A 14,163-nucleotide genomic window follows, 5' to 3' on the forward strand; every position below is an offset into this window, starting at 1 on the left:
CCTCATAATATAAAATAATAAAATATTCCCTTTTTCAAAAAAAATTCCTTCTTTCTATTCTCTAGGTTTTTCTGAAAGATTTATAGTATTCTTTATTTTATTATTTTCAAGTAAGCTTTATGCTGAATGTGGGGCTTGAACTCATGACCCTGAGAGCAAGAGCTGCATGCTCCACTGACTGAGCCAGCTCAGCATCCTGATAATATTCTTTTTTAAATGTTTAGACAAGGGGTGCCTGGGTGGCTTAGTGGGTTAAAGCCTCTGCCTTCAGCTTAGGTCATGATCCCAGGGTCCTGTGATGGAACCCTACATTGGGCTCTCTGCTCAGCAGGGAGCCTGCTTTCCTCTCTCACTCTCCGCCTGCCTCTCTGCCTACTTGTGATCTCTATCAAATAAATAAATAAAATCTTTAAAAAAAAGTAAATGTTTAGACAAATTTCCAATGAATACATCTGGGCCCACGGTTGTCTATGTGAGCAGTTTTTAATTTTAATTCAATTTTTTAATAGATATATGAATATTCATATTTTCTGTTTCTTCTAGAGCCAGATATATTAGGTTGTATTTTCTATAGTATTATCTCTTAAATTTTACTACTATAGAGTTGATCATAACTATCCCATTATCTTTTAATTGATGGTAAATAGTAGTAAATCCTTTTTTAATCTTGATGTCCTCTTATTTCTCCTGACAATCTTACAAAACTTCACCAACTTATTTCCATAAACAAACAAGTTTTTTTGATATTTGCTATTGAACATTTCTTTTCTATTTCATTAATTTTTTCCTTAATATCATTATTTTCTTTTTTATTTTGCAGAGGACAATTTTGATATTTTTAACTCAAGGGTAATTAGATAATTGAATTTTAGTCTTTTTTTAAAAGTAACATATAGTTATGGGTATGTTTACCTCTAGACATAAATTTATATGTATCCATATATAATGATATGTTTATTTTCACTCTCTTCTTGTTTGAGATATTTTTAAAAATTCTATTGTGATTTCTTCATTAACAACTAAGTTAGTTGGAGGTAAATTGCTTGATTTTAAAAGATTATTTCCTTTATATATTTTTGTCATTGATTTCTAGTTTAATTCCTTTGTGGTCAGAGAACATTCGATATAATTATTATAATTTTTTGACATTTATTGGCACTTATATTATGACCCTGCATATGATCAGTTTTGGTCTGTATCCCATGTGCATTGGAGAAAAAATGTACATTCTTGAGTTGTAGTTTAATGTTCTAAATATATCCATTAAGTTAGTTATTATTTCTGTTCAAAACTTATTATGCATTCTTTTATGACTTTTAAATCACCTGCAGAGAAAGGTTTGTAATAATTTCTTTCATTTATTGCAAAATTATCTATCCTTTCTATCAATTTTTGCTTGAGGCTCTGATTTCAAAATCTTGGTGGATTCATCATTTTATTTTGAAATAGTACCTTTCAACTTTGGTAATACTTCTTGCTTTAAAGTAAACTGTGGTAGGCAGAATTCTAAAGTGTTCCCCAGGATTCCTGTCTCCCAGGATAATCCTGTATAATCTCTGGGACTGTGACTGTAATAGAGAATATATCACTCCTATGAGTAGACTTTAAGAAGGGAGACTATCTGAATGGACTTGACCTGATCACATGATCCCTATAAATGTACGTATAGAGGTCAAAGATAAAAATAATTCTGAGATTTGAACAGAAGAAGTATTAAAAGCTTTGTCCCTGGCTTGAAAATGGGAAATCCACATGGCAAGGAATGCATGCAGTCTCTGGGAGCTCAGATGGCCCACACTGATGACAAAGGAAATAAGTGAGGATGTTAATCCTACAACAACAAGGAACTAATTCCTTTCAACAAAAATAATGTGTTTGGAAGCAAATTTGTATTCCTTCAGAGCCTCTAATGACAACTCAGTCTGGCTGACCTCTTAATTTCATTTTAGAGAGACAGAGAGAAAAAAAGAGAAAGCTTATGTTGTGCAAAAATAAGCTGGGCAGAGGGAGAGAGAGATCTTAATCAGGCTCCATACTCAGCCTGGAGCTTGATCTCAGAACCCTGAGAGATCCTGATCTGAGTTGAAATCAGGAGTGTGCCTCTTAACTGACAGCCACGCAGACACCCCATCAACAAAAAGAATACATTTGGAAGGAAATCCATTTTCCTTGTGCCCCCAGTACAACTCAACTTGGCTGACTTCTTGATTTCAGTCTCATGATGCCTTCAGTAGAAATCCCAATCATGCAAGAGTCAGATACTTGACCTATAGAAATCTGAATTAATAAAAGGATGTTTCAACTTGCCAATAACTTGGCAAGTTGATTAGCTACACAGGCATGGAAAAGTGATAGAAGTTATCTACACCAGCATTTTGAATTATTTACATAGTATAATTTTTCATACATTTACTTTAACATTTTTGCTATGCATATATTTAATGTGTCTCTTGTAAGCAGCTTAGAATTTGGTTTTGTTTTTTATTCAAACCGACCATCTTTGTCTTATAATTAGAGGATTCAGTCAAATTACATTTAGTGTAAATAATGATATATGCGGATTAAATCTACCAACCTCACAATTATTTTCCATTTGCCTAACCTGCTGTGTTTTCTTTCTCTTTCCTTTCTGTCCTTATAAGGATTAATCACATTAAAATTATTATTCTATTAGTTTTTGAGCATTATAATAGTATACTATTATTTTGATTACCACAAATATCATAAAATCGATCCTATAAATAATTGAATCAAAATTACCTTGGTAAATTTACATCTTCCCAGACAAAACAAAAACGTTAAGTATTTTATTTCTATTTTCCTCTCCAATATTTTGTGCTATTATATTTTCATTCTACATTGCAATACTATTAAAAATTATTAAACATTTTAATACTTTTACCAACACATATTATTCTTCTAAAAATTCAATATTTATTTAAATTTATTCCTGCAATTTTTCCATTGTTCTTATTTAATTTCTGTATTTTAATTATCTAGGATTGTTTTCCTTCTACCTAAAACATTCCCTTTAGTTTAGTTTAGTTTTTTTTTGTTTGTTTTTTAATTAGTGCTGTTCAACTGGCAACCATGCAGTATTTGTTCTTTTGAGATTGGCTTATTTCACTGAGTATAATATCCTTAAGGTTCATCCATGTTGTAACATAAAAAGATTTCTTTCTGGGGCGCCTGGGTGGCTCAGTGGGTTAAAGCCTCTGCTTTCGGCTCAGGTCATGATCCTAGGGTCCTGGGATCGAGCCCCGCATCGGGCTCTCTGCTCGGTGGGGAGCCTGCTTCCTCCTCTCTCTCTGCCTGCCTCTCTGCCTACTTGTGATCTCTCTCTGTCGAATGAATAAAATCTTTAAAAAAAAAAGATTTCTTTCTTTTATTAAAGGCTGAATTGAATAATATTCTATGTATGCAATACTTTTAAAAACCTATTTATCTTTTGATGGTTATTGAGGTTGTTCCCCCTCAATGCTACTGTGAATAATGCTGCAATGAACCTTTTCAATTCTTGTGAATATCTAGCTAGAAGTGGGATTGCTGGGCCACAAGGTAATTCTACTTTTCATTATTGAGGATACATAATACTGTTTTTGATAATATCTATACCATTTTAGATTCCAACTACCAGTGCACAAAGTTTCCAATTTCTTCTCATCTTAACTCTATTTTTTTGTTGCTATTTTATAGTGCCATCTTAACAGGTATAAAGTGATATTGTGGTTTTCATTTGTATTTCTCTAATGAGTAGTGATTTTGTATAATCATTTCCTTTTCTATTTATTTATTTATTTATTTATTTGACAGGGATATCACACACAGGCAGAGAGGCAGGCAGAGAGAGAGGGGGAAGAAGGCTCCCCACTGAGCAGAGAGCCCAATGGGGGGCTCTATCCCATGACCCTGAGTTCATGACCTGAAGACAGAGGCTTAACCCACTGAGCCACCTAGACCCCCCTAATGGTAGTGATTTTGAACAGCTTTTCATATGCCTGTTAGTCATTTGTATATCTTTTTTGGGGACATACCTATTTAAGTCTTTTGCCCATTTTTAATTCGATTTTTTTTCCTCTTGAGCTGTAGGAGTTCTTTATATTCTGAATATTAATCCCTTATCAGATACATGCTTTACAAATATCTTTTCCCATTCCATAGGTTGTGTTTCTCCTCTGTTGATTGTTTCCTTTGCTTCACAGAAGTTTTTAAGCTCAAGGTAGTCCCATTTGTCCATTTTTGCTTTTGTAACCTGTGTTTTCGGTGTTACAACCAAGAAATAATTGCCAAATCCAATATCATGAAAATTTCTCCCATGTTTTCTTTCGGGAGTTTTATAGTTTCATGTTTTACATTTAGGATTTTCCATTTTCAGTTGATTTTTGTATTTGGCATAAGGTAAATCCATTTTCATTCTTTTACATGTGCAAATTCTATTTTCTCAACATCATCTGTTGGAGACACTATCCTTTCCCCACTGAATAGCCTTGGTAACTTTATCAAAGATCTGACCATATAGATGACAATTTAATTATGAGTTATCTATTCTGTTCCAAAGGTTTATATGTTTGTTTATGTTTATAGGTCTATATATGTCTCTCTCTCTATATATGTGCCAATATAATTCTGTTTTGATTACTTTGTATTATATTTTAATTACCATGTGTTGAGTCCAGGAAATGTGAAGACTCTAGCTTTCCTTGTCTTTCTCAGGATTGTTGTGGATATTTGTGGTCCTCTGAGATTCCATGTTAATCTTAGGATTTTTTTTTTAATTTCTGCAAAATACACCATGATGATTTTGATAATGATTTAATCTGAATCTGTAAATCACTGTGTGTAGTATGAACATTTTGACAATATTAAGTATTCCAGTCTATGAACATGTGGTATCTTTCCATTAATTTGTGTCTCTAATTTCTTTCTTCAATGTTTTGTGGTTTTCATTATTAAGAGTTTGCTTACTTGGTTAAGTTTAATTCCCAAATTTTAAATTCCTTTTCATGCTATTGTAAATAGGATTGTTTTCTTAATTTTCTGTCATATTGTTCATTGTCAGTGTACAGAAATGTAACTGATTTTGTGTTTTGACTTTGTAGCCTGCAAAATTTCTGGATTTTGTTGTAAGTTCAACAGTGTGGGTGTATGTGTGTGTGTGTGTGTGTGTGTGAATTTATCAATTCTTCATATAAGATCATGTCTTCTACAAATAGAAATTACTTTAGTTCTTCTTTTCTTGGGTGCTCTTTATTTGGGTATTCTTTATTTTTCTTCTGTTTTGCTCTGGATAGATTTTCTAGTATTCTGTTGAATAGAAGTGAGTGGGCATCCTTCCCCTGTTCTTGATCTTGGATGATTTTCAGATTTTTCCATCATTGAGTATGATGTTAGCTATGTGATTTTTAAATATATGACCTTTTAAAATATATGACCTTTACTATGGTGGGGCAATTTCCTTTTATTACTAGTTTGTTGAATGGGTTTTTTTTTTAATCATAAAAGGGCGTTGGATTTTGTCAAATACATTATCTGCATTATCTGAAATGACTGTGTGCTTTTTGTCCTTCATTCTGTTAATGTGGTTTATCACACTGATTGATTTTCATACGTTGAACTATCCTTGCATCCTGAGGCTAAGTTCCACTTGTTCATTACATATAATCCCTAAATGTGTAGTTGTATTCAATTTCCTAATATTTTGTGGAGGAGTTTTGCATTGATATTCCTTGGGGATATTGATCTGTAGTTTTCTTCTCAGGTAGTATCTTTGTTTGATTTTCATATCAGGATAAAGTTGATCTTATGAATGAGTTTGAAAATGTTCCCTCCTCTTCAATTTTTCCAAAGAGTTTGAGAAAGATTGGTATTAATTCTTCTTTAAATGTTAGGTAGAGTTGTTTAGAGAAGACATAGTCCTAAACATTTCTATATTGATTTTTTAAAAATTATTAGTACTTATTTAGTCTCCTTCTTAGTTATTGGCCTGTCCAAATCTTCTAATTTCTTTGTGATTTAGTCTTCATAAGTTGTATGTTTTCAGAAATTTACCCATTTCATCTAAGTTATTCATTTTTTGGCATATAGTTTTTCAGAGTAGTCTCTCATGAACCTTTTAATTTTGGCAGCATCAATTGCAATGTCTCATCTTTCATGTCTGGTATTTGCTGAGTCTTTCATCTTTTTTATTAGTCTATCTACAACTTTGTCAGTTTAGTTGATCTTTTAAAAAATAATTCATTTTTAATATTTTTTGTTTTCCATTCATGATTCAATTTTAATTCTGCTGTAACCTTTATTATTTTCTTTTTTCTACCACTTTTGAGTTTGTTTTTTCCCTTCTTTTTCTAATCTCTTGAGGTGCATAGGTAGATTTTTTATTTCCGGTCTTTTTTTAACATCAACATTTCCTACTACAAAGTTCAGTGTTGCTTAGTTTCCACATATTTGTGGCTTTTCCAGTCTTCCTTTTGCTATTGACTTCTAGTTTCATTTCACTGTGGTTGCAAAAGATAATGTTATAGTTTCAATCTTAGTGACCTAACATGTGATCTGTATTGGAAAATGTTTCATGTGTAATTGAGAATAATGTGCATCCTCCTGTTGTTGAATGGGGGCATTTTGTACATGTCTGCTAGGTCCAATTGTAGGTTAGGTCCTGTTTCCTTCTTCTTCTTCTTCTTCTGAGATCTATTAATTATTGAAAGTGAGGTTTTGGTTGCTGGTAGGAAAGCAAGCTGGTACAACTACCTGGAAAACAGTATGGAGGTTCCTCAGGAAAATAAAAATAGAGCTACCCGACAACCCAGCAAGTGTATTAGTAGGTATTTACCCCAAAGATACAGTTTTAGTGAAAAGAAGGAGCATCTGCACCCCAATGTTCATAGCAACAATGTCCACAATAGCCAAACTGTGGAAGAAGCTGAGATATCCTTCAACAGATGAATGAATAAAGAAAATGTGGTTCATAAAAGGATGAATACCTACCGTTTACATCGACATGGATGGAACTGGAGGGTATTATGCTAACTGAAATAAGTCAAGCAGAGAAAGACAATTATCATATGGTTTCACTCATATGTGGAATATCAGGAATAGCACAGAGGATCATAGTGGGAAGGAGGCAAAACTAAAAGTGAAGAAATCAGAGAGGGAGCCAAACCGTTAGAGACTCTTGACTGTGGGAAGCAAACTAAGGGTTGTGGAAAGGGAGGTGGGTAGGGAGATGGGCTAACTGGGTGATGGGCATTAAGAAGAGCACAAGATGTGATGAGCACTGGGTATTGTATGCAGATGATGAGTCACTGAATACTACATTGAAAACTGGAGATGTACTATATCTTAGCTAATTGAATTAAAAAAAAAGTGGGGTGTTAGGATCTCCTACTGTTTTTGTGTTATTACTTCTTTCTCTCCTTAAGTCTGTCAATGTTTGCTTTATATATTTGGGTGCTCTGCTGCTAGAAACATATATTTACAACTTCCATTTCTTTCTGGTGAATTGGTCATTTTATCATTATACAATTATACTTCTTTGTCTCTTATGACAATTTTTTTTGTTGAAGTATATTGTTCCTAATTAAGTAAGGTCATTCCTGCTCTTTTTTGGATAGCATTTGCACAAAATATATTTATCCATCCTTTCACTCTCAGCCTATGTATGTCCTTATACCTGAAGTGAATTTCTGTAGATAGCATATAGTTGGATCCTTTCCATTTTTTAATACATAACAACCACTTGCTTTGGGAATTAATCCACTTATTTTTAATGAAATCACTGACAAGGAAGAATTTATTATTGTCATTTTAAAATTATATTCTTTCTATCTTGTATTTATTTTGTCCCACACTTTCTCTCTTTCTACCTTTCTTTGTGTTTCATTGACTTTTTATAGTGACATGCTTTGATTCTGTTCTCATTTTCTTTTGTACATATTCTATGGGGATTTTCTTTGTGATTACCATGTGTATTATATAAGAGATTTTATAATTATACCAATCTATTTTAAATAGATACCAAGTTAACTTCATTTGCATTAAAAAACTACTCCTTTACAATTCCCCTTTCATTTTATGTTTTACCAATGTCACAAATTACATCTTTTTAGATTTTTTAAATGTTAAAATAGTTTTATATAGTTTATCAATTTATTTTTTTCATTCTAAGTGTACTCTTTAATCTCCATACCCTGTATCACCATCACCCCATCCCTCTGGTAATGATCAGTTTGTTCTCTGTAAAGAATCTGTTTCTGTTTTGTTTCTCTCTCTTTTTTCTTTGCTAGTTTTTTTTTTCCCTTAAATTCTACCTATGAATGAACTTATATGGTATTTGCCTCTCTGACTTATTTCACTGAGCATTATACTCTCTAACTCTACCCTAATGTTGTTGCTAATGGCAAGATTTCATTATCATTTATGGCTAAGTAATATTCCCTTGTATATATACTACATCTTCTCTATTTATTCATCTATAAATGGATCCTTGAGCTGCTTCCATAGTTTGGCTATTGTAAATAATACTGCAGAAAACATACAGGTTCACGTATCTCTTCAATTAATGTTTTTGTTTTTTGAGGGTAAATACCCAGTACTGCAATTACTGGATTATAGGGTAGTTCTATTTTTAATATTTTTGAGGAACCTCCATACTGTTTTCCAGAGTGGCTTCACCAGATAACATTCCCACCAACAGTGCATTAGGGTTCCTTTTTCTCCACATCCTCAGCAACAATTTTTCTTTCTTGTGTTGTTAATTTTAGCCATTCTGACAGGTGTGAGGTGACGTCTCTTTATAGTTTTGCTTTGTATTTCTCTGATGATGAGTGTTATTTGCCATCTGTATGTTTTCTTCAAAGAAATGTTCGTTCATGTATTCAGCCCATTTTTAAATTGGATTGTTCTGAAGGATATTGAGTTGTATAATTTCTTTATATATTTTGGATACTAACCCTTTATCAGATATGTCTCTTGCAAATATCTTCTCCTATAAGTTGCTTTTTTTGTTTTACTGGTTGTTTCCTTCACTGTGCAGAGCTTTTTATGTTGATATAATCCCAACAGTTTCATTTTTATTTTGTTTCCTTTGTCTCAGGAGACATGTCTAGAAAAAATTGCTATCGCTAATGTCAGATTACTGCCTGTACTCTCTTTAAGGATTTTTATGGTTGCAGGTCTTACATGTAGGTATTTAATTTAGTTTGAGTTTATTTTTGTGAATGGTGAAAAAAAGTCCAGTTTCTTTTGTATGTGGATGATTAGTTTTCCCAATATCATTTGTTGAAGAGAATTTTTCCTGTTGTATATTCATTCTTTTGTTGAAGACTTGTTGACAAAATAATTGTGGATTTATTTCTATTTTTGTTGTTGTTCTGTTCCACTGATCAATGTGTCTATTTTTATGTCAGTACCATACTGTTCTGATTACTATCACTTTGTAATGTGACTTAATATCTGGAATTGTGAAACTTCCAGCTTGTTTTTCTTTTTCAAGATTGCTTTTTATATTCAAAGTCTTTTGTGGTTCCACACAAACTTTAGGATTGTTTGTTCTAACTCTGTGAAAAATGATGTTGGTATTTTGGTAGGGATTGAATTAAATCTGAAAATTGCTCTGGGTAGTAAAAACATTTCAACAATATTTGCTCTTCCAATCCATGAACAGAGACTGTCCTTCCATTTCTTTGTGTCATCTTAGCTTTCTTTCATCAGTGTTTTAAACTTTTCAGAATATAGGTCTTTCACCTCTTTGGCTAAGTTTATTCCTAGATATTTTGTTGGGTTTGGTGCAATTGTATATGGGATTGTTTTCTTAATTTCACTTTCTGCTGCTTCTTTATTAGTGTACAGGAATGCAATAGATTTCTGTACATTGATACTGTATCCTGCGAATTTACTGAATTCGTTTATCAGTTCTAGTAGTTTTTGGGTGGAGACTTTTGGGTATTCTCTGTATACTATGAAGGCATCTACTAATAGTGAGTTTTATTTATTCCTTACCAATTTGGATGCCCTTTATTTCTTGATGTTGTCTAGTTTCTGTGGCTAAGACTTCCAATACTATATTGAATAAAAGTGATCACAGTGGACATTCCTGTTTTGTTCCTGATCTTAGGGGAAAATTTCTGTTTTTCACCATTGAGTATGATGTCAGGAATGGGTTTTCCATATAAGGCCTTTATTATGTTGAGGTTTGTTCTCTCTAGACCTACTTTAAAGAGGGTTTTTGTCATGAATGGGTATTTGTTAAATACTTTTTCTGTGTCTATTGAAATGATATGATTTTAATCCTTTCTCTTATTGATGCAATTTTATATAGTTTTTTTTAAAAAATGCTTTATCTTATAAATTCTAAACTTGAATTTAAAGTTGTTTATATACTACCACTATATAAAGTGGTATATATAAAACATATAAAGTTATTTATATACTATCACTATATATACCATTATATACTATGTTATAAGATTTTGGTTTTGCCTATATATTTTCTTATGCTTTATTTTGCTGTCTAGTGTTCATTCATTTTGACTTGAAGGACTCCCTTTGACAGTTCTAGTAAGGCAAGTTTATTGGTGATAAATATTCTCAGCTTTTGTCTTGGAAGTTCTTTATTTCTCCTTCATTTCTGAAGTAGTTTTCCAGATACAGTATTCTAGGCTGGCTTTTTTTTCTTTCTTTCTTTCTTGCACTTTGAATATATCAAACCAGTCACTTTTATTCCAAAATGTTTCTTCTGAGAAATCCACTGATATCTTATGGGACTTTCCATGTAACTGATGAGTAGCTTTTCTGTTGCTGCTTTCAAGATTATTTCCTTGTGTTTGGCCATTTGATTATGATGTATCTCAAAATGGGCCTCTTTGGGTTCACCTTCATTGGTGTATTTGGAGGTTCTGGAATATATATGTTCATTTCCTAACTCAGATTTGGAAAGTTTTCAGCCCCATTTTCTCTCTCTTCTCCTGCTGGGACCTCCACAGTGCTTATATTGATCTACTTAATGGTATTCAATAAGTCCTTTAGGCATTTTTGTTTTTCTGACTTAATAATTTTCATATTACCTATCTTCAAGTTTGCTGATTCTTTCTACTGATCAAGTCTTCTGTTGTATTTTCCTCCAAAATATCTTTTTGTTTCTTTTTTGTAGCTGCTCTTCATTAATATTCTCATTTCATTCACTCATCATTTTCCTGATTTTATTTAGTTGTCTGTGTACTCTTATAATGCATTGAGCTTCTTTAAGACACTTATTCTGAACTGTCAGGTAATTCACAGGTATCCATTTCTTTAGGGTCACTTCTTGGAGGTGTTTTTTGTTCTTCAACTGGGCCATATTTCACTATTTCTTTGTGCTTCTTGTCATATCTTGTTTTGGATATAGCACTACAGCCACCTCTTATGAATTGGCTTTGTATAGGGGAAGACCTCACCAATCAGTCCAGGTAGAAATCCTGGGGGCTTCTCAAAACTTTAAAGAAGATGTGTCTTCTTTGGGCTTGTGCATATAATTTCCTAATTAGGTTTCCTGTTTCTTTATCAGTAGCTTGTAGTCTCTTGCTCACTCTGTTGTCTCCCAGCAGCACTGTAAGTTTTTTGGTGCTTCAACAAACCACTGAGCTCTTTTATTCTCTGCCTGAAGGTGTCCATGTTTCATCAGTACTTTAGATTCTGTTTCACCTGAGTGAAATCTCTTGGGGATACCCTAGAAAAGGAGGAACACTGAATGTGCATTCTGTTTCTCTATTTCCCTCTCAAGAAAGAAGATGCAAGTTGGACTTTCCACCTGAATATGAGCTGTGACAGTTTTTGTTAAGTATAGGATACTGGATTATCAGTTGTTTTATTTCAGCACTTGAAACAGATCAGATTTTCTTCTGGCTTCCATGGTTTTTGATGAGAAATCCACTGTCATCAATTGGTTTTACAGTATCAGTAAGGCATCACTTGTTTCATTGTTTTCATGATTTTTTACTTGGTGTTCAGTGTTCAGAAGTGACTATGATGGGTCTTGTAGATGACTTGTTCATTCAACTTCTGGAATCTATAGGATCATGTCTATTGCCAAATTTAGGAAGTTTTCAGCTATTATGCCTTATGTGATTTTTCAGCCTTGTTATCTTTCTTCTTTCCTTATTAGACTTGCAGTCACCAGAGAAGAAGAAAATGTGTGGCTCCTCATTATTGCTGGGTGGTGGTTGGAATTATGGTTCCCACATGATCTCCTCTAACACTACAGGTGATGGGTTTCATTACCACCCAGCAGGGTTAAAAGTTCCCTACTCTGTTTTTGCTCAATGTCAGAAACTGATGCTCCCCTCTTAGCCTCTGGTGGAGTGGGTTGTTCTAGGCCATAGATTTTTCTGTGGTGATTGGATTATTTTCTAACAGTTTTCTGTCTTTATAGGTCCCCTTAGCTCATCCTTTGGCAGGCTTTTTTTTATTGTTTTGTGTGTGCCCATTGGCAGTTCTAAGTTCCCAAGTACTTCAGCTCCAATTCTGGGATATATGGAGCAAAAAGAAAACCCAAGAAACTCACCATCATGTCATTTCTGGGGTGTTGGGGGACCCTAGACATCATCACTTCTCTCCACCTTTTCCAGTCATCTTATGTTTTTTTTTAACCTAATACCCAGGGCTTTGGGTGGTACTTAGTGGGAAAAATAGGAAGTATATCTGTTCCATATCTCATAAGGACAGCCTCTTATAATCTTTTAAATATCATCCTTATCTGTTGTTATGTCTATTTTCATTCCTAATATTAGAGCATGAAGTCAGTTGATATAGGAAGTAATAATATTTCTGGTACTTCCTAGAACACAATTATAGGAAAGTGTAAAAATTCAATAAAATCTTTTGTTGTTTAATTGGTGGACTCACACATTACATCCCACTTACCCAGTAATAATAATTTCTGGATATGTTTGTGTTCCAAGGTTCCAAGCTCCTCCACTGATTGGCCACTCCTAAATAGATTATTCAGGAAGAATTTATGAGTTTTATTTTTTAAATTTAGATAACAAACTTTAAAAATGAAAACATTTGAAAATAATGGCAAAAAATTCACTTAAAAATAAATAGCTGTAAAGTAACAAAGGATGAAGTGTGCGGCTAGCTTTTAATTCTTTCTTTGGACAAAACAATTCCAAATGCACAATTCCCTCTCCTTTAAAAAAATAAAGTTTAGCAAATATTACTATTTATTTAAAAAGAATTTTAATCACACAACCACAGTGTTGCTATATTTGTCACATAGTCTGTGTGCCACCAAACTATCATTAATTCTGCTTAACACAGAATACATGTAAATTGTACTCTCTTGAGTTGTCCATTCCAATAGCCTTGTGCAAATAGAAATCATAAAGAGGGAGTCTATTGCTATTGTAAGTATTTAAATCCTTTAAATATAACAAAATGTAATTTAGAAAATTATTTAACAAATGACTGTTAATTATGTCTTATTAACCATCGAATAACAGTTAACTTAAGAGTTGACTCTTGAATTTTGAGAAACACAATCATATAAAATAATTAAAAACTATATTTTATGATTCAATTATATGCTAATATAAATATATACTTAGTTTATAAATATATATGATAGATAAGTATATCTCAGTATGTATGTATATACTAAGTATATAAGAAATGTGTACTCTTATAGGTTTAAAGCTGTGTAACATTTAAAAAATTTTAATTTCACAAGTTATGTCTTTTATAGACAATAGCTTATGGCCTCAAAAGATTTTAGTTCAAGTCTTCTTATATGGAAGGTCAGAAAAGAATAGGAAATAGTATGATCATATAATATGAATATAAAAAAACCTTATTTTTCATTGTTACTTTTACCTTATTACTGTATCCTTGTTTTTTATGCTTGACTCCTATAGAGTAGAGTACTAGAATCAGGTCTGGTGGGCAATCAGCAAAGTATGCTGTGCATGTAACTGGTGATTCATGAATGTCCATGGGATACGGATTTTCAAAGATTGGAAAACTAACAGATGAAGACAATATATTAGTGTTATTTTTCAAAGATTAAAAAATGAAATCACTTATAAAACAAATACTAATATCTTCTAAATATTATACATTTCACTTAAGTATCATAAAATAAGGATCAAATACATGAACAAGAATGCTCTTTTAAGATTATCTGTTTCACTT

General features: G+C 32.6%; 1 protein-coding gene across 5 annotated transcripts in view; it reads right to left on the minus strand.

Annotated features, from left to right (window-relative positions):
• The window catches only part of STXBP5L (syntaxin binding protein 5L), a 459,224-nt gene that overhangs the window by 162,915 nt on the left and 282,146 nt on the right, over window positions 1-14,163 (minus strand). For all 5 annotated transcript variants that reach the window (XM_059163941.1, XM_059163939.1, XM_059163940.1 and 2 more), the window contains exons 13-14: window positions 13,846-13,993; window positions 12,895-12,962 (exon numbers count right to left, since the gene is read on the minus strand). In XM_059163941.1, coding sequence (XP_059019924.1) covers window positions 12,895-12,962; window positions 13,846-13,993 — 216 coding nt within the window. The remainder of the gene's footprint in view (window positions 1-12,894; window positions 12,963-13,845; window positions 13,994-14,163) is intronic.

Source organism: Mustela lutreola, chromosome 2 (genome assembly GCF_030435805.1).
Source record: "Mustela lutreola isolate mMusLut2 chromosome 2, mMusLut2.pri, whole genome shotgun sequence".
In the NCBI taxonomy this organism is placed as follows: Eukaryota; Metazoa; Chordata; class Mammalia; order Carnivora; family Mustelidae; genus Mustela; species Mustela lutreola.